The 20,505-nt window shown below is 28.4% G+C and overlaps 2 protein-coding genes across 2 annotated transcripts in view; one reads left to right on the forward strand and one right to left on the reverse strand.

The window, feature by feature from the left end:
- The window catches only part of LOC126899641 (girdin-like), a 38,016-nt gene extending 28,543 nt beyond the window's left edge, over positions 1 to 9,473 (reverse strand). Inside the window, exon 1 of the mRNA XM_050674687.1 lies at positions 9,449 to 9,473. The gene's annotated coding sequence lies outside the window, so the exon portion shown is untranslated. The remainder of the gene's footprint in view (positions 1 to 9,448) is intronic.
- Positions 9,474 to 9,708: 235 nt separating this feature from the next.
- Positions 9,709 to 20,505, forward strand: part of LOC126897581 (adenylate cyclase type 3) — a 64,442-nt gene continuing 53,645 nt past the window's right edge. Inside the window, exon 1 of the mRNA XM_050671292.1 lies at positions 9,709 to 10,445. Coding sequence (XP_050527249.1) covers positions 9,954 to 10,445 — 492 coding nt within the window. The 5' untranslated portion in view covers positions 9,709 to 9,953. The remainder of the gene's footprint in view (positions 10,446 to 20,505) is intronic.

The raw sequence follows: 20,505 nt of genomic DNA on the forward strand, positions 1-20,505 counted from the left end.
TTTTTTTTTTTGTGTCTGTTACCACTTTTTCTCAGCTCTCACCGAACGGATTTCTTTCAACGATACGTCAAAAGATCACAAATCGTATCTAGTCGAAGACATTACCCTTCAAAATTGAAAAATTTTCCATCGTTCCCCGCAAATGGGTAAAACCCCCCCAAAAAATATAAATTTAAAAATCGCTAATTTTTGACATTTTTTAAATTTTTTTAAATTAAAACTGCCATAGCTTTTTTAAAAATGGCCAATACAATATAATTTTATTTTTATAGATACTTTAGGTATTTCACTATCATTTGATATATTCTTATGAATATTTGACCATTAACCTGACCGATTTCTTTTAACCATACGTCAAAAGATCACAAATCGTATCTAATTGGAGACAGTACCCATACAAATTGAAAAAAATTCCCTCGTTCCCCGAAAATGGGGAAAATATACAAAAAAATTACAAATTTAAAAATCGGTAAATTTTGTCATTCTTTTCACTTTTTTTTCTTAAGACTTCCATAACTTTTTGAAAAATAAACAAATCAACATAATTTTTTTTTCTATTAAAACCTTAGACATTTACCTTTCATTTGATATAATTTTTTTTTAAATCTATCACTTAACCTGCTCATTGGTGGGTATTTAAAATTGCAACTTTTTTACAAAAATTAAATGTTCCGGAAATACTGCGTCCTTTAAACATATATCAAATTAAAGCTTATTTTATGTACTATAAAATGAAAAAAAAAATTTGTCCCGACGACCTATCTTCTATGCGCAAATGGCTACCATATTAAAAAATATGCTATTTTAACAAATTTTTTTTTTTTAATTAAACACTATCTACAAATTTGCATCGAAGCGTTTTTTATGATAGTGATTTTTATCACTGTCAGATATCATCTATACTGGACCCAACTATGCCACGACCCCACTGTGCCGCCACCCCACTGTTTAAGTTAATTATTTTACTTTTTAATTCTTACATATACTATATTGTCGACAAAAAAATATAAATTCAATTTAAATGACGGGAGTAAGTTATAAGAAAGTAATTATTAAATGTAAAACATGGGAGATAATCATATTTTTGTTTTATAAGAAAAAATGTAAATTACACTATTTTAAAATATATATTAGGGTGTTTCTTATTTTGTAAGTTAATAAATTTGACGCCAAGTTAACGAAATTTTGTTCTATATAACATACAGAAAATATTGGTGAAGTTTGATCGTACCCCTTCACGTGCTTCAAAGGGGTAGTAAATTGATAAATAGGGGTTGTAATGTAGTTTATTGTATATATATTTTTAATTGTTATAAATAAACAAAAATTCCACAGAATTGAAAATGCAGTAAACAATAATGTAAAGGAAAATATCTTTACAGATTTTTTGTAACTTTGATTATTTTACGTCTAGCTAATAAAAACTGTGTTGATTTTATTTTTTGTGAAAATAGAATTTTTCGATCTTTAACGTTTATCTTTATAAATATTTCAAATAAAAAAAATATTGCTATTAAGAAAATATTAAAAAAAATTTTTTACTAAATCTATGGCCTTTAAAAATTGTAATTTTAAGCTTTGCGTTTATTTTAATCAGTGGTTAACCTAACTTATCTGAATAGAGTGTTTAAGAACATGTAGTGTTTATTAAAACATAATAAAATGTCGCGAAATATTATCAATATATATTTTATAGGTAATATGTGTAGTGAAATTACTGGTAATAAATTATTCTCTAACAGAGATTGCCTAAGTGTTTTATTTAAAAGGTAACATTGTTTATATCGCAGACAAGATAAAAAATTATCCAGTATTGAAGATAGGTGAGTTGAATGTAAACAACGGCATGTCCTGTTGAAAAAAAATCATTTATGGACCTGGTAACTTAAAATACATCAAAATATAAATATGTAATTTAAAAATTAAATAAATTAATATAATTCATATACAATATTATATATTTTGTAAAATGAATATGCTAATTTTAAATTGTTTAAATGTATGTTTTTATGTATAGGTCCATCTTGAATTATGGATTTCGATCAGACTAAAATACCAGACCACTATTTTGATAATGAAAGTTATGTACATGATAACTCAAATGAACCACTTCCAAAGAAAAGAAAAAAAGACTTTTAATAAAGACTTACAGACGAGCTGTTTAGTATCAGCCATAGATGAGTTTTAGGTCAGTGACAGAGATGTAATACACTAAATTACAACTTTTGCTGAATCATTTTATATTGATTTAAATGATTATATGATTAATTGTAGTTCCATAAAAAAGAGGCCGCGAATATTTTTAAAGTCAAATAGTTACTGATGTTAGAAAAACATGTACCTTTTTAAATTTTCATTTTAAAGTAGTTCATTGTGATTCAAAAATACTCCCTAATAACTGGTACGGAAAATGTTGCCATAATACCAATAATTATTTAAAATCCAAGTAATAAACAACTTCTTGAAGTACCTGGACCTAAATCAGGAAAAGGTATTGAAATTGTATCTGTTGTTTTGGACATTCAAAAAGAATGGGAGATATTCAAAAATATTTTTTTGCGACATTACATATTTTGGGATAATTTTACAAGTTATGTTTTTAATAATCTAAATTAACAGTTACGTTTGGTCCAGATATCATTATTTTTTAAAAATTCTACATGTTTAAAAACGTGTAGAATTGTTTAAGCATTTTTTTATATATTTTCTAGTGATATAGAGCTCAAAAACACATTACAAAGTGTAGCACATAATATTTTAACGTTCTGTACAAAAAAATTTGAATGAAAATCTTTCAAGAGATGACTACAGAGAATTTTTGGTGCTGGTAATTATATTTTTAGGTGGAAATCGCCTAAAGGCATTAATTATCAAAAACCAGGCGCTTACTTTTGGCTAGATGGGTGTGTAAAGCTATTTATTGTCTCAAAATGTTCACATTCCAAAAAAAAATGTCGTCTCATTAAATTCATTTAAAATAATATGTAGTTTTGTTGTAAAATGTTATGTAAAACTTTGGTTTATGTCACCTAATACTACTGAAGCTCCATATAATGATTTTTTATTTTTAAAAGCACTTTTTTGTGCTTTTTGGGTCCTTGGAGAAGAAACCTCAGTATTATCTATTTTTGACGATAGTATTGATTTAAATATTAATTCGTTTAAATATTAAATATTAATTTAATTCGTCTTTAATTTAAGAGACGAATGGGTAACCAAATTATAGACAACATAAATGACGAAAAAGATGTAGAATTTGAAAAATATTCTCAAAAAAATAAAATAAATTTTAAAACCAATGATGTTACAAATTATTTAACAAGAAAAAATATATTAAGGATTTCTTAAAGCCAGTTTAGTAAAAAAATTTTAATCTCAATTAATTTAAGTTTTAATATCAGATTTTAACAAAACACATTCAAAAATTCTTATTTTTTTTAAATTTTTACATTGAAATCGTAGTATTACGGTATTATCTTTTTTTTTATACATTTTTTTTTTTTTAATATTTTCTTATATGCAATATTTTATACATATTTATAGAGATAAACATTAAAGATAAAACGATTCTATTTTTTCACAAAAAATAAAATCATTAGCTATAGATTATAATCAATGTTATAACAAATTTGTAAAGATTTTTTTTTGCATTATTGGTTACTGCAATTATAATTCTTTGGAATTATTGTTAATTTATTACAATTAAATAGATATAAACAAAAATATAACTTACTACTCCTTTTTTTAATTTTTAACCCCTTTGAGGCACGTGAAGGGGTATGCTCATAATTCACCAATGTTTTGTTGAAAGAACGAAATTCCAATAATTTAGCATCAAATTTACTTAATAAAAATCGTGAAGTATAAACTAAGAACCAGCCTATTATATATAAAGTAACATTTTAACAAATAGTATATTTTAAATAATACTAATATCATGACATAATTTTTAGTAACAAATAAATTTACTCATATGCATGAATAAATAATGTATGCGAGTTTGAAATGACGTCATGAGTGTTGAGCTAAAAAATCAAAATTTATCTTCATATTAAATTCAGTAGATGTCTGTTAATTAACTTGATATTGAGCCGGCTTATTATTTAAGAAAGAAATAATTAATATAAATCAACGCTATATACAATATGGAGATCAACTAATCAAATTTTTACAATTTGGGTGACATTATATTATTATTTTTGATCAACTCTGGTGAAATAAAAAAATCCAGTTGTGTTTATTAAGGGAAGTAAATGGACTTTATTTATTTTTACTAAAAACTGTATTATTAATTTATTGCGTTACATGTATATGTAACTACATACAGTGATTGAATAAAAAATAGTATATTCAAATCGCAACAATGTCTACAGTGCCTTTTTTAGGTTTATTATGTTCTATATGTAACTATATAAATTTATAAAATGTAATATTTAGTCGTAATTATTCTGTTTTTACGTTGAAAGTATTGATAATAAGGTACTCTCGAGTGATGATGATGTGAAAAAAAGGTGGAAAGAGTATTTTGAAAAATTATTGAATGAGGAGTACCCAAAAGAGACATTAGAGGATATTTCGTGAAATGTGGGACTGGTAAATTTCATTAGTGAGAAAGAGGTATGGGAGGCTGTGGCATCAATGAAAATGAATAAAGCAGTAGGATCAGATGAAATGCCAGTAGAAGTATGGAAAATATTAGGCGGTGTTGGCATAAGGTGGTTGAAGGAACTTTTAAATAAAATCTTATTAGAAGGGAAAATACCAAATGAATGGAGGAATAGTATTGTGGTGCCGATATTTAAAGGTAAAGGAGACATACAGGAGTGTGGAAATTATAGAGGCATAAAGCTCACGAGTCATAGTATGAAAATTTGGGAAAAGGTAATAGATAAGAGAATAAGAAATGAGACATCGGTATCTAATAACCAGTTTGGTTATTGTTTGGCAATTTATGCCTGGTAAATCAACAATGGAGCCAGTATTTTGTGTGAGGCAACTTATAGAAAAGTTTAGGGAAAAGAAGAAAAAGCTGCGTTAGGTATTTATAGATTTGGGGAAAGCGTATGACAGAATACCGAGAGAGTACTCTTAAAGTGGGCATTAATGAGAAAAGGAGTCCCGAAAAGGTACGTTAATATAATAGAAGATATGTATAATGGTACTTGTACCAAGGTAAATAGCGTAGGAGGAGTATCAGAAGGTTTTTGGGTAATTGTAGGAGTGCACCAAGGTTCTGCTTTAAGCTCTTACTTATTCTCTATAGTGATGGATGAAATTACCAGAGAAATACAAGGAGAGGTGCCGTGGTGCATGTTGTTTGCTGACGATATAGTGTTAATAGGAGAAATTAGGGAGGAAATTAACCAAAGGCTAGAGGTGTGGAGAACAGCTCTTGAAGAAAAGGGTTTAAGAATAAGTAGAAGTAAGACAGAGTATATAGAGTACGAGTTTGACTAAGAAAAACACGAGGTAGATGAAATGAGGAGGTCAGTGACAATAGGCGAGGACGTGATTGGAGAGGTAGAGAGTTTTAAGTATTTAGGGTCAGTTGTGCAAAAGAGTGGTAATATTGACGAGGATGTAAGACATAGAATTAAATATGGGTGGTTGAAGTAGAGAGAAGCGTCTGACGTCTTATGCGATGAAAGAATTCCCATGAAGCTGAAAGGTAAATTCTACAAGACTGTAGTGAGGCCAGCTATGATGTATGGTTCAGAGTGTTGGGCGGTTGATAAAAAAGTAGAGCAGAGAATGAGTGTAGCAAAGATGAGAAAGCTTAGATGGCTGAGTGGAGTGACTAGAAAAGAGAGAATAAGAAACGAGCATATAAAAGGGAGCATTGGTGTAGCATTAATCGTGGATAAGACGAGAAAAATAGACTTAGATGGTTTGGTCATGTTATGAGGAGAGAAGAATCGGAAGCTGTCAGAACAGTTATAGAAATGAATGTTGAAGGAAGAAGAGGTAGAGGAAGACCAAAAAAGAGATGGAGGAATGCTATTGAATGCGATTTGAGGACAGCTGATGTGAGCGTAAATGATGTGGGAGATCGAGTCAAGTGGAAGTTTAGGATAAGGGTGGCCGACCCCAAGTAGTTGGGATTAAGGCGAGGAAGAAGAAGATCATTAGTCAATAATAAAAACCAAAACTATTTATTGCTAACAATAAACATACTATTTTTTTCAATATAATAATTAATTTAAGAAAAATATCAATTAATCTAATTGAAAATCGCAAATATAATAATCACTAAAATCAGTCTAAGATTAGGAAGATTGTAAAATTTTAAATTATAAATTAATAAAATTTTTATAGTTACATAAAATGTAATAGATTTTATTTTAAACTATTACAGTATTTATCTAGTTAAAAATTGTGTAACTTACCAAGATAGATTGTTAGTCAAAACTTTTAAAAATTTTATTTTGTTTATCTTCTACAGTATTTTTGTAGAAAAACAATTAACTAAAAATTAATAAAAATGTAATATATTAATTTTTATATAAATCAACATGATGTAAGTAATTTTATTTATAATACATAATGGATATTTAGCGGTAAGAACAGTTATAGAAATGAATGTTAAATGAAGACCAAAAATGAGGTATGTAATAGAATGCGATATGAGGACGGTTGATGTGAGCGTACATGATGTGGGTGATCGTGTCCATTGGAAGTTTAGAATAAGGGTGACTGACCTCAAGTAGTTAAGATTAAGGCGAGGAAAAAGAAGAAGAATTCAAATAGTAGTTGTGAACTAAATTTTGAAATTTATCGGAAAAACATACTGACAGCTTTAATTAATATGGTTTACAGATTAGTTAATATTCCGATCATTAAAATAGATTTTGATAAAGAACTGGCGGTTATAAGAGAAATAGCTAAATTTAATGGGTATAACGATAATGTCATTTCAAAACTAGTCCGAACACAAAAGTGGAATAAAATAGGAGAGCAGCTAGTACACTAACTAACGTGGAGTAACGAAAGTCTTTCATGCAAACAAAAATGTCTGTGAAAAATAAACGTTTGTAGTTTTTGTTATTTTGTTTAAATCTTTCTACCTAACGATTTAGTATCAAGAGCATTATACATTTCATACATAATAACACAGGAGCTGATATTATTCATAAGTAATCCTAATTACTATAAATATATTGCGTTTATAATATTTCCTTTTATATTTATTTTTATTTATATTATTGTTTTTTTTCAAGCATTTATTTCTAATTTAATAATGCTTATTAAATCAATACTCAAACAGATAGCTCAAAAATGTGTAAGTTTTGATATTACTTAGATGGCTTCAAAGAAATATATGAATTTATTCATCCCTTTTTCTCGGAAAAAAAGATTTCAACGGATTTGTTTAAGATTTCATTTACATGAGTTGGCTTGTTATTTTTATTCTAGAGTATTATATTCTGTACCAAGAAAGGTGTATTTTATTACGGCGAACCTCTTAAACCAAAAATAAACTCGTATATCATATTATGTATTGTCATTGTACATCAATTATACACTAACTTCTACATTGTAATTAACGCTAATAATATTTAAGAACTGGGTCCTTGTATTTGGTCCTTAAAAAATGTACTTTCTACAGTGATTTGCTCTTCAATTAAAAAAATAATAATATTGCTTAAAAACGTTTGAAAGTTATTCGAAAATATATTAATTGAAAGCCAAATTATTCTTTAAAATATATTTTTCAAGTCATCCATTAAGAAATATAATAAATTTAAATCTCGCAATTAACGTAGGTTAAATTTACTATAAGTTTCAAAAAGGTCACGTACAATGAATAAATGGTATTTCCATTAAATGTAGCATTCATCTTAGCCAATACAACTTTCTTTTGGAATACAATTTATTTTGCTATTCACTACTTTACAGAAGTTAATATTTCCGTATTGGCTGTTCGAGAAAACGTTAAAGTTTTCCCAATGAATTTCATACTTCAAACCAATACCAAACTAAAGTTCATAACAAAAAAAAAATTATTTTTTTTTAATTACTGATTTATACGGAATTAGTGATTTGAATTAAAAATGTTTTATAAAATCAAGACTTTCCCAGAAGAACAATCGGAATATCTTTGTTAGCTTACGGTTCAATTGTTATGGTTTAAATTATTTGTGAATTTAAAATTGGTTATACTGTATTATTAATTAATTTATTATACTTTTACAAAAAATGTACAAGATTTTAAATTTAATTTTCCTAAGAAAATTTTTTGTATATCAAGTAATGATGTTGAGACAAAGTTTTTTTATTTATAAATCAGGTCAACTGTACCATTTTTTTAACAAAATGAGTATTTTAAAAAATTTTTTGTAAAAAAACCCAACCCATTACTCAAAATTTTGGATTGAGGGTGGAATAAGATTAATTTAGTTCTAAAAACACATAAATTTGTACTTAACATCAGATGGTTTAAAATTTATAGAATAATAATAATTTTTCAAATATGGCATTTTAAACTAAGCTGAGTTGTAGTTATTTAAAAATCATGTTTCATTTTTACTAAGAGGAAAAATAATATATGATATAAGGATCAAGTATAAGAGGCAAGTAACCATTTGGTGGTCGTATGATAATATTGTGACTAGGTATTGTGGAGAAAAGCCAAATAAAATATTACTTGGATTACCTATTGCTTTCTGAAACGTGATATAACTTGTAAAAAAAGTAACAGAAAACATTTCGCACCATGTTATTAAAGATTTTGTTCACTCAACATTTGAATAACATAAAAAAAATATCCTGAGTGTTTTTAACGTTTAATTAATTTTTTTAATTTGAATGAAGCAAAAGTTTAAGAAAATTTAAATCGAATACATAGTTTTGAAAAGCAAATTAATATTATAGTATTTTAATATATTAAAAGACTGAACATAGAATATATTTGAACTTCTATTTAATAATGGGCAAAATTAAAATAAAATAATAATAGTTAAAGAGATTTTGAGATTGAAGCCATTTCTATGATAATTATCCGAAATTTCTGTTTTTTTAGACAACAATATTCAATATTACTTCCTAATGTCCAATACCATAAAAAAACAAAAAAAATTCAACTCGTATTTTTAAATGAATTTAATAGAGTTGATCCCAAAAAATGTTGAACAATTTGTGAAAAAATTTTCATTTGTACAATTTGTAGATTCGTGCAGTAAAATTTTTAATATTTTAATTTGAAGTATCATAAAAAATTTAAATTTACTCCAAGCTTATAGAATTGATACAATAATGATCTACATCCGCGTTAGTTGAAAATTAAACACACACAAACTAAGCCTTCAGATCTGTTAACAAATCGCAGAATAATTAATTAATTTTGCCAACTAGGAAGCAAGAATCAGCTGTGGGATAAAATAATCGTATTTTATACGGGTGGTTGAATGATAAGAGAAGCTTTGCGTTGTATAGATAAGAAATAATTTACCACTTTACATCTGAAACAAGGTGAACAGTCTTAGATTCGGGTGACTGAAGCAGAAATGGTAGTATGAGCGTGGTAGTAATGGCAGTGGCAGTGCGCGGGTTACTTCCGCCATCAGCTTGTACTACCACCTTCGGACGGCGGGCTGGCGCGCGAGCGTTAATATCGATTGCGCGTCGTGGTGGTCTTGGCGGCGACGGCGGGGACGCCCGTTAATAGCAGCGGCGGCAGCACCAGCGACAATATTGGTGGCAGCTGTGGCTGGTGGCAGTGGCACCGGGCGCAACGAGTGTGCCGGTCGTGTGTCGGTGTCCGTCCCGAGCATTGATAGCACGCGCGGGTGCGCGCGTACCGGCGGGAGACACGCTCATGGCGATTTAAATCACATTTAATTTGTTAGTTGATAATTATCACTTGGGAAAATTAACAAAATCGTTACAACTGAAAAAAGCCGGTCTATTAAAACGATATTACGAAAATTTCACTTTACCGCGGGCTAAGTGAAACCATGGATAATATGGGAGGTAACGGCAGTAATGGTGACGGACGTTTCGCCGACCGGGCTACCGAAAGTCTATACCAGAGTTATAACGCAAAGCAAAAGCGAGCGGCGTTCGCGTGCTATGTGTCGGCGTCAGTGTTGTTTGATGTGTACTGCCTAACAGTGTACGATGCTCGATCTCCGTACACGTGGTGTCTGCTGGCCATCAACGTAGCCACTCTCATCTGGGTTCGTCTGTCGGCCGGCCGACGTCGATACTGGACTGCTGTGGCCCATCTGGCTTGGTTCACCGCCGATGTTCAGGTGGTGCTACATTTGGTGGCCAACGCCGCCGAGGGAGCCGATCTCCTGGGCTGGATCTTGCTCTACGATTACCTGGCCTATGTCAGTTTGCCCCTCACTTTGGCTCTGTGCGTCGCCCTCAGTTCAACTACGTGCGTCACGTACGTGCTCACCGTTGCCGTGCTGGGCCGGAATCACGCTTACCTAGTCAGACAGGTGCGTAATCGTAGCCACTAACTTTTAATAATATTTTTACAAAACTAAGCTTTTTATGTTAAGCTGTATAGATAATTAAATATGAAAAAAATTGCATGAGAAATAAATCGGCACTATTGAAAATGCACGTGCTTCACCGGTTCCCAAATCTCGAACTTTTTAATGAATTGTTAATTTAACAAACAATGGATGACGAAAACGTTATGCGATTTTAACATTGTGTGCGTGAATAATTATAAACAAAGTTACTATAATAAAAGAAAAAAATTAATCAGTTAATAATATAATGAGTAAAATTGAAATAGACAAGGTCTTACATAATTATTTTCAATCATAACTGTACACAAAATCCGAAGAAAACCGGTAGTGTGTAAATTAATTGGTAGTTATTAAATTATGTTTAGTGCAAGTTAACTGACCGCTGGTCAGCTGCTATGTAGCCCGTTAATCGAGTTGTGAGTTGTTTTCTCGGATATATAGTTATAGTAATTGTGGGATTAGCGTTACTATCATTTATTTTCATAAGATTCTTAAATAATTATAGATGAGAATGCAAATAACAATTAATTATTATTGGCTAGCGTTCGCGATAACGCCACGACGGCCGCCGCCTTTAATGTGCCATCAAAATGAATTATTCAATCAGGTGCTAAATTGACTTGACAAAACAGTATGCAGTTGCATTATGGTTTAGGTTATGATAAAATCACGCTCATCACATTGATTTTTAGACAATTAACGATATAGATTTTTCAAAAAGAATTTCTATTATCTTTGTAGAACGTGTGTAAAAGTTCAACAAAACTATTGGAATTCATAGCGTGAGTGGAAATAACTACATCCGGTCTAGTCATGATGTTACATAAACGTGCGAATCCGTATACTATTACAAGTTATTCAAATTGTTGTTGGATTGTCGGAGAGAAGATACAGTTATTATTATAACCGGTCCGAATGCTTTTCGTACGATCGGTTATGCAGAAACAGTCCCGTGGAGGATTCCTCTGCGCGAATGTCAGTTAAACAATAGCAATATGAATGGAGAAAACCGAGCGCACTATTAGTACTTTGGTTTGGCGTAAACCGCAAAGGGTCGGCTAGAAGATATATCTTCAAAACTTTCGAGTCTCTGCAGATATGTTTCATAAAGACGACGATGATATTTCATCAGTCCCTTTATATCCGTCACGTTGTTTTGCCGGACTACTGTGTAATACATTACTTATCCTGATCGCACGCCGGTTAAGAAACTAACCAAACGATTCTATTCATTAAGATACTGTACCGAGAGAAAAAGCACTAGGGTCGTTAAAACGCGCGATAAGATGTTAGTGCGACGACATCCTACTAATTGGAAAAAGAAAATTTAATTGGTTTCCTTCATCAAGCGCCGCATTGCCAGTTTTAAAGTGAAACGAACGGAAAATTAGTTCGGATCAATCTGCTTTTGTGATAATGATTACATAATAGTGTATAGTGAACAAATTGTAAACGTACATAATGAAAGAGGAAATGAATACGGGGAAATTTAATTAAGAATAACATTTGTACGCCCCATTCGTGTTGTTGTATAAGTAGCCTAATTTTTATACGGTTAAATACACTCAAAGGAAAATGTGTCTTCTATTCGGAAAGCATTTATTCACCATGTAATTCACATGGTCTTAACTCATGAACGTTTGGGTCATTAAGTATCATGTCCAAGTGGAAAACCTTAATTTCAATTATTTTCAAAATTCTAATCTCTGTAATTGTTTGTATTTCGTTGTCATACAAGTGGAATTTATTTACTATCGATACTACTGATTCTAGATGAAATAAACATCATTTGAGACACTCGAGTTAATGAAATTTCGCATAGAAAAATAATTTGCACTAATACTTTTAGAGTCTTTTACGGGTATCGTGAGGGTCAATTTCAATTTGATTAAATTACATAAGACGCTGCCAATATGTAATAATCTTATGAAATATTTTGTACCGTTCTGATTCTTTGATCCGGCTTACAAAATCCATCAATATCAAATCTATATACGCAAACGTATAATTTAAAAATGTACTTAAGTCTAGCGTTTAAATATTCCTTTTTTACCTTTAAAATCATGGATACATGTTTCCAGTCTTATGGCTAAAAATTTCCATAAATAATTAAAATTGCTCAAAAGTATATGCATAAGGATCTAATACATTAATAATATTTTGTTTTACGACTGATTATAGTAAATCCAATTAATGTTAGATGAAAATAATTTTTAGTAGGCAAGGAATATTATGTATTGAAAAGAACCTACCGTTGCTTGAAATAAGATGACCAATCAATAAAATTTCTTTTATATTTGCTTATCTGATGAAGTATTCGTAACAATTGATGAATAGACTGGAAAGTAAATACACAAGTCTCTGTCATAGATTTTTAGGGACAGTAAAAGGTTAAAAAAAAGGTAATGCATCGTACAACTATTCAGCATATGATGACTTTAATACGAACAAATTTTCTTTGTTGCGATCTATAGACACCAATAGCTATATATGTTTTCTCCCGTAACCCTCTCCCCCAAGTTTTATCGTTGTTGGCATTGTTTGATGTGTGTTTGTTCGCTTTTTGTCGTTAAAGACACAATAATCGAAAAAGTTTTTGTGCTGATTTAACATAAAAAATAAAAAATGAGAATTAAATTATAATATATTCTCTTTGTAGTGTTGTAGCAGTATTAATGACACATTTTAGTGAAGGGAGATGTGCACTTATCAAAGCATTTAAGTGGCAATTTGAGGAAATATTTGATATTTATTACGTCAAAATTTATAAAACCAGGTAATAGTCATTATAAGGTTTCGTATAAACACTTTTAACGTTTGGGTTGGATTAGTGAAACTTATAGACATGTTAGCTATTTTATAATTAAAAGCATAAATAGTGTTTAAGACATGAAAGTTGCTTCAGATTAAAGAACAAAATAATTATCTCAATTCATAATAATTATGAATTGTGTAGTCAATTGCACTTAAGCACTACAACATATTTCGTTTTGAATTGAAAATCTAAAGCTCACACTCAATTATATTTTTCGTTTCTATGGAAACTACGGGTGTAGGTATTTTTTTTGTTAATAAATATCCGTTGAAACTAATTCTGACAAAATATACAGTATTTATATGTGTTAGCACTGTGAACTTGTTAAATTAAAATGTTACACCCCACTAAAAAAATATTTATTCAGATGATTTATGGGTTATGCTATCTAAAATGTATATAAATTATTGTGTGTCAATGGAAATTTTCATATCGCGTTATCAATAGAATACTATCCATCGGACTGGATGGCACAAGTAGCAAAACCTTAATTTCACATACAATGTATTTATGTATCATGTTCTGTCTTGACAATCGTTTGGTTGCACTCCAATAACAGCGATTCACACGTCCTAAACATTTGAAATTTTGTGATGATAAGGAAATTATAATGTTATGTCTTTGAATTTTCAACAGTATGATATGTCATCGTATTAAACTAAAAATTCAATAATTATTTTGAATTATTTTAGGTAAATATTTAAATTATTGAAATTTAATTATGTATTTTCGTGTCTTAATTAAAGTTGACAAAGTTAACGTGGCGCAATGAATACTCTATATGCTGATAAAACTAGTGTTAAGCAGCACTTGACATTTTTACAGTGTTGAAAAACATCATGTGTCCAGTCAAGAAGATATTGGAAAACCACTGCACTTTTCCTAATAAAAATACCAATCCAACTATAGTTGGCTAGAAATGATGACATAGCTTAGAATTTATAAAAAAAAAATTCTTCGCAAAAAAATTGATATTCTTTTTGATTTATTATTTCTCGTTCAATTCAGAGGAACAGACCATTGATTCAATATCCATTAAATGTATAATTGTATGACATTAAACTTTTTAAATTAACATTTTACTTTTATAATAAAGTGTATTTAGACCATAGAAAAATTGTAACCTGTTTTGTGGAAGTTTTTACTTAAAAATCTAAAACAAATTCATTGAGTGATTCTATACTTGGGTTGAAAATTTGTTTTACAAAGATAGAAATTAAAAATGTCGTTTACGGAGTTACAGTCACTGATTATAATATTTTTCATACGGTCCAGTGATTGATCAACATGCAACAAACGTTAAAAATAAATTCTCGAAAAAAATTTTTCTTCAAAATTACATTAAACGTTACGTATAAATAAGTGCAATTTCTAGTAAACCAATATTCGTTAAATAAGTTCAATTGTATTTTTGAATTTATATTTGTATGTATGTAAATAATATGTTATTGCTTTGATCGATATAATCAGTTAATGATATGCAATCACTTGGTTGTTCATATTTTGACTTTCATGTTTTCGCAGTTAAAACTCACAAGTTTTTCTATAGAAATCCAATAAAATTTTTATTGAAGGATCATTATTATTTTAAAAATAAATGTTTTTGAAACCGTGTCAGCAATTATATTTTGACAATGTGTATTTTTTTTATACATTTTTTAAGTGTGAATTATATTATTAGAACATATTTAATTACTCTACGTCTATTAAATAAGATTTAAAATAAACCATATTGATTGGGTTTCACCATATTGATGAAACAAATAAAAAATATACCTTTTTAAAAGTTCATTATACTCTGACTATACTTGTAAGTTAAATAATAACTGTAGAATACGCAGTACATATATTTTATTTAATACTAATCTAACAATAGTTTATTATTGAACTATAATAATAAAAAAAAACACTAAATGATAACTTTAATGGTTGCATAGACTGTAAAAGGCGTGATCTATTAATGCACAAATTAATAAATAATAATAATAATAATAATAAATATTTAATTGGTCAATTAATTAACGTTCACGCATTATCTTTGATATGTGGTGTTTTGATAATATTTTGAATAAATAAACTATTATTGTTTCTATTATGTAATTATAATAATTTTTATTTATTTATTTATTTCTATGGACAAATGTCTAATTTACAATAATTCAATAATAACAATGATATGATATAATATAATATAATACAATTTAAATTAAATAATAATTTGAACTTAATAAAAGTGCAATAGATTCTATAAAAATACAAATAATACTAATAATAAAAATAATAATAATGATCAATAAAATTATTGACTATTTCCTACAGACATTAAGATATTAATTAGGTCATTTGATATATTTTTTAGAAGATTGAGGTATATAAAATAAATCATTCTTTCGAGTGCAGTAATTATTATCTTTGAAATTTAATTGGCCTAATATGTAAGAGTCGTCAATCTCATTAATTTGGAAAGAAAGCCGTATGATAAATGATAAATTTCTATGAGATTTTAAAGTACCTAAGTTTAATAACTTTAAAATTTGTTTATAACCAGAGTGAGGAGTTCTTGGGATATTACATTTTAAACATAAATCTGAGGACGGTATTTTGCACTTTTTCAAGTTAATTATTATGTCCTGCATTGTTATGGTTCCAAATTAATGGTGTGTATTCTAATAAGAAACGTACTAAGGGAGTATACAAACTTTTGAGTGCCAATGTATCATGAAAATTGGAACAGTTTATTTTTATCATACCAAATACTGCTAAGGCTTTATTTTTTATTGCTGCTAAATGAGCATTGAATAATAGTTTATAATCAAATAAGATTCCTAAATCTTTAATTAATGGGGAACGTTATAAATTAATGTCAGTTAAATTATAGTTAAAATGAAATTGATTGTTTGATAATATGTCATAAATGGTAGTTTGCTTTCTTACCTTAAAACAATGCCTAAGCTCAACAATATTTTGATTATTCTACTTTTAGTTTGTAAATTTTTTTTTTGTTGTAAGCTAAATTTATATTTGGTTCTATTTAAAATAAAGTAATGTTCCCAAATTTTCTCATCACCGTTCATCTAAAAATGAAAATGTGTAGAATTTAATCGGCCAATAAGGTTGAACAGTAGTGAGTAGAAACTTTTAAAGTGCTTCTTCTATTATTCCTAATACGGACATAACCAAAATTACTTATTTTGTCACATACGTCATTATGGATTCAATTGTTTCCGTGCGATTGTATGCACAAAATTTTCCTAATTTAAATTACATAATTACGATTGCTGTATTACCACAAGTGAAAATGACTATGATCACGTAATATTACACAAAAAGCGTTATAAATGACATATAAAGTGTTTTGAAATGTATTTGAACCATTCCAGTGCAGTTTAGCTTTTGGTTGATTTGAAGAACTATGTGCAAAATCAAGATTATTCTATTTTTTAAAATTTTTCAAGAAGATGAAAATACTAAAAATTTTTAACATGTGCCTACTAGTATACTTCAAAAACACTACGTTTTTCTATTTGTTTGTTGTAAATATATCTTTCTTGAATATGTTTTCACCGTATTAATATTAATTTAGAATCGTCAAAATATAATTTTAAAATAAAAATGAAGTTATCTTGTTTTTGCGTAGTATTTTTCATTTGGAGTCATTTACATACTTATTTTACCAAAGTTTAAGCTGCATTGAGTTAATGTAATGTGCTGGAGAATTATTTAAAATTAAACAAGAATGCTGCGAACAATAATAATAATAATTTGGAGCAACCACCTTTTAATATTGCTCACATGCTAGTTTAATATCTGAAGTGTGTAAAAATTTATTGTGGATGTATATTTATAATATATTATTTTATCAGATTTTATCAATTGCTTATTTAACAATGGTATTATGATTTTTACAAAATCAATCTTAAAAAATTCTATTGAACTTTGTTTGGATTGAATGTTATTTTATGAATCGAACATAACTTGATTTAAGAGTTAGTTTTAACGTTGCAAAATAGATGTTACACCTTTAAATCAATTGAACGAAAACTATAAAGAAATTGAGTATCTAGTTGTTTATTGTGACTTTTATAGTATAAAACATGACATGGTATCAGTGACGAATGACTTGGAAAAATGTGTATAAAAAAAGGGGAGCCGTATACGACTTGGATGCTTGATATTGCGATGGTGTTTTGTGCATTGTACTGTGTATAGTTATACGGGATGAGTTTGAAAGTCATTGAAATGAAATGATATTTCACGGTTATTACTTACGTTTGTGTGCAGGGTCCTGGCGGTTATTTTATCTTAGGGAGTTAACCTACTTAAGTTTTATGCGGTCGATGCCACAATATGTTATTTTCTGCAACAATAAGTTCACAAATCTGTACAGCCGTTCATCAGTATGTCTAATCTAATTATCAAAAGAAGTTATTTTAAAATGTATACAATTTTGGTTAATAAGTATACAACAAATTTTCACATGTTCATCGTTGTTAATGTATTCACCGAGAGCTGAATTTTCTTTAGCGTATTAAAAAAAATATCAACATAATATTTTTAAATAAACACTTAGCGATATTTTACTACTGTATTACAAGAATAAACCTAGAGACGCTAATATGTGTAAGGTACCACAGTTGCACAGGGTAGAGTGGTTAATGGTATTGGGTTAAAGATAGGGAAGTTTATGCGAGAACACATTCTTCTAGAACAATAGGTAACACTTCAATTCAGGATAAATTGATGGTAACTATATTCCCCTATTAAATAAGCTGAGGTGTCAAATGAGACATTAATAGGGCACATTTTGACAAAGAATCGCTCTTTCATGTAACGCATGTATTATATACATATATTACTATTCACAAAGGGAAATATCCATTAATTATGTTATTGTAAGTAAGCAACACATATTATCATTAATGCTAAACATAATTTTAAAAATAATAGATTCCATAGAGATTTTCCAAAATACAAAAAAATTAAAAAGTATTCATAAATACAAAAGTTAAGCTGTGTGCATTTTCAATAAACCAGAATTGAAGTCATTGAGGTATTTAAGAAATCTTTAGAAAGTATATTTTTTCAAAACTAATCGTCTATAATTTTGAAATTATTGTTACTTATAGTGTGTTTGGTATATATTACATATGTGACAATAAGACGTAAAGTATATGCAAAAACGGAAATATTCTAGTTAGTAAATAATAAACTGCAAAATTTAGATGGAAATATTTAGTTTCAAATCGTTATTATTTTACAATAATATTGCAATTGAGCCTATAGATTTTTCTGTAGTTCTATTCAAATCTCTCAAACACAAATAAAATAATCAAATGTTAAGAATGTTTTTCACGGTACTACAAAAAACAATCCCAAGACGGTTTCCTCTCTTGAAAACCAACACCAAGTCCTTATAGAGAATTTTTTTCGAAACCGTCACGAAAACCTCATTATGAGAACGACGATCAACAACTCGAGTACTAGAAGGCTTTTGAGTTTTTCATATTGTTCACATACAGTGGATCAATACGACTACGTATAGCTTTGAGTACCATTTTATCGGTTTTTTACAAAAACCAGAATATCACTGAAGTGGCAGTTTATTTCCATACAATTCACTTTAGAACTGTTAATACTTTAATATCAATGTTTTTTCAAGCTAGTATACTAAGCGGCACAGATGTCCGAAAATTCTATTTTCTCGTTAAGTTTTCTATTTTCTTTACCAACTAGGTGATACATATTTATTAAAAAAAATTTGTATCGTACTACAACTGGCTACTTACGTTAAGGAAATAATTTACTGTCACTCAGTGAGAATTTATAAAAATAATGCTATGCTTAATATAAATCTCAAGTTGTTGACGATTATACTGAATAAACTTGATCAAAAATGTTAGTTCTGATATAAATATTTTGCAGTAGAAATTATAAAAAAGTCTCATGATTAATTTCAGCTATACAAAACTTGTTCATTTGGAATAGATTTGAGACTTCCGTATCTATAGTTGATTATACATCTGCTGCGTCTAATTCATCTGTGACTTACTAGATAAAATGAAGTATAAATTTACAACAGTAATTTCCTTAAAGATAACTTACCTAAAACTACTACAGTTATTCAGTATGGGGTCATTTATGTTTTTTTTATATGATTCATTACACTAAATAAAAGAAAAATGTTAAATAAGGTTCAAATGTTATGAGTATAATGTCACTTGACTCAATAATATCTCATTGTCTCTGGATTAATTCAGTTTTAAAGCGAAATAAAAATGCGTTTTTAAGTTTTTAATTCTATGGTTCTAATAATTGGTTTAATTAAACCAAAATTTTAATGATTCAGGTTAAGTTGGTATTAAATATACATATATTCATATCATTAAGAAATATTCAATGGTACAAAATAAAATTTAAAAGAAATTATGTTGCACCATTTTTTCAAAATAAGTACAAATCATTTTCAATTGTGTTTAATTATATAATTCTAAAAACTAAAAAAAATGTTAAATATATAAAAAGACAATTTATATTTAAAATATAAATTAACAGGGTTTGTTAGAACATTGAGAGATTTTTTACACATATTAAACCTCATCATACTTAAATATTTACGTTGATATTTTTCTTATTTATTTGACAAACCTAATTGGCCAGATCACTCTGAAGAAATACTTTTTTGTTACCGATAAAGCGATTGCTTATTTGAGTAATGGTTAATGAAAGTTATTTTAAATCGGTATGCACATGCTACACAGTCATACAATTGCCAAAATTGTATTATTATAAAAGAATTGTATAATAACAAGATTAAAATAGAAGAGTCGCGGAAATTAGAAAAAAAAAAATGCATCCTGTTTAGTTCTGGTTGGAAAAACAGGACATCAAGCTAAAAAACAAGACAATCCCATAAAAACCAGGATGTATGATTTCCCTATTTTATACTATAAATTATACAACAGTAAATAATTTTATGTGTAGATTTTAATAAAAAGATACAATATTTAAATCAATACTACATTTATATTTATATTTTTATTAAAATTATTTTCAATTAATATCAAAAAAAACTATGTTATTTTTGTGGAAATACATTATTGGTATCCTTGTAAAATTAGATTGTGTACGTATACGTACAAATAAAAAGTTCTTTGAATGGCATACATTAAATGCCGGAAAGTCAAGGATTCTGAAAATAACTCTGTC

This window comes from Daktulosphaira vitifoliae, unplaced genomic scaffold (assembly GCF_025091365.1).
Source record: "Daktulosphaira vitifoliae isolate Bord-2020 unplaced genomic scaffold, ASM2509136v1 Scaffold_2, whole genome shotgun sequence".
Taxonomy (NCBI): domain Eukaryota; kingdom Metazoa; phylum Arthropoda; class Insecta; order Hemiptera; family Phylloxeridae; genus Daktulosphaira; species Daktulosphaira vitifoliae.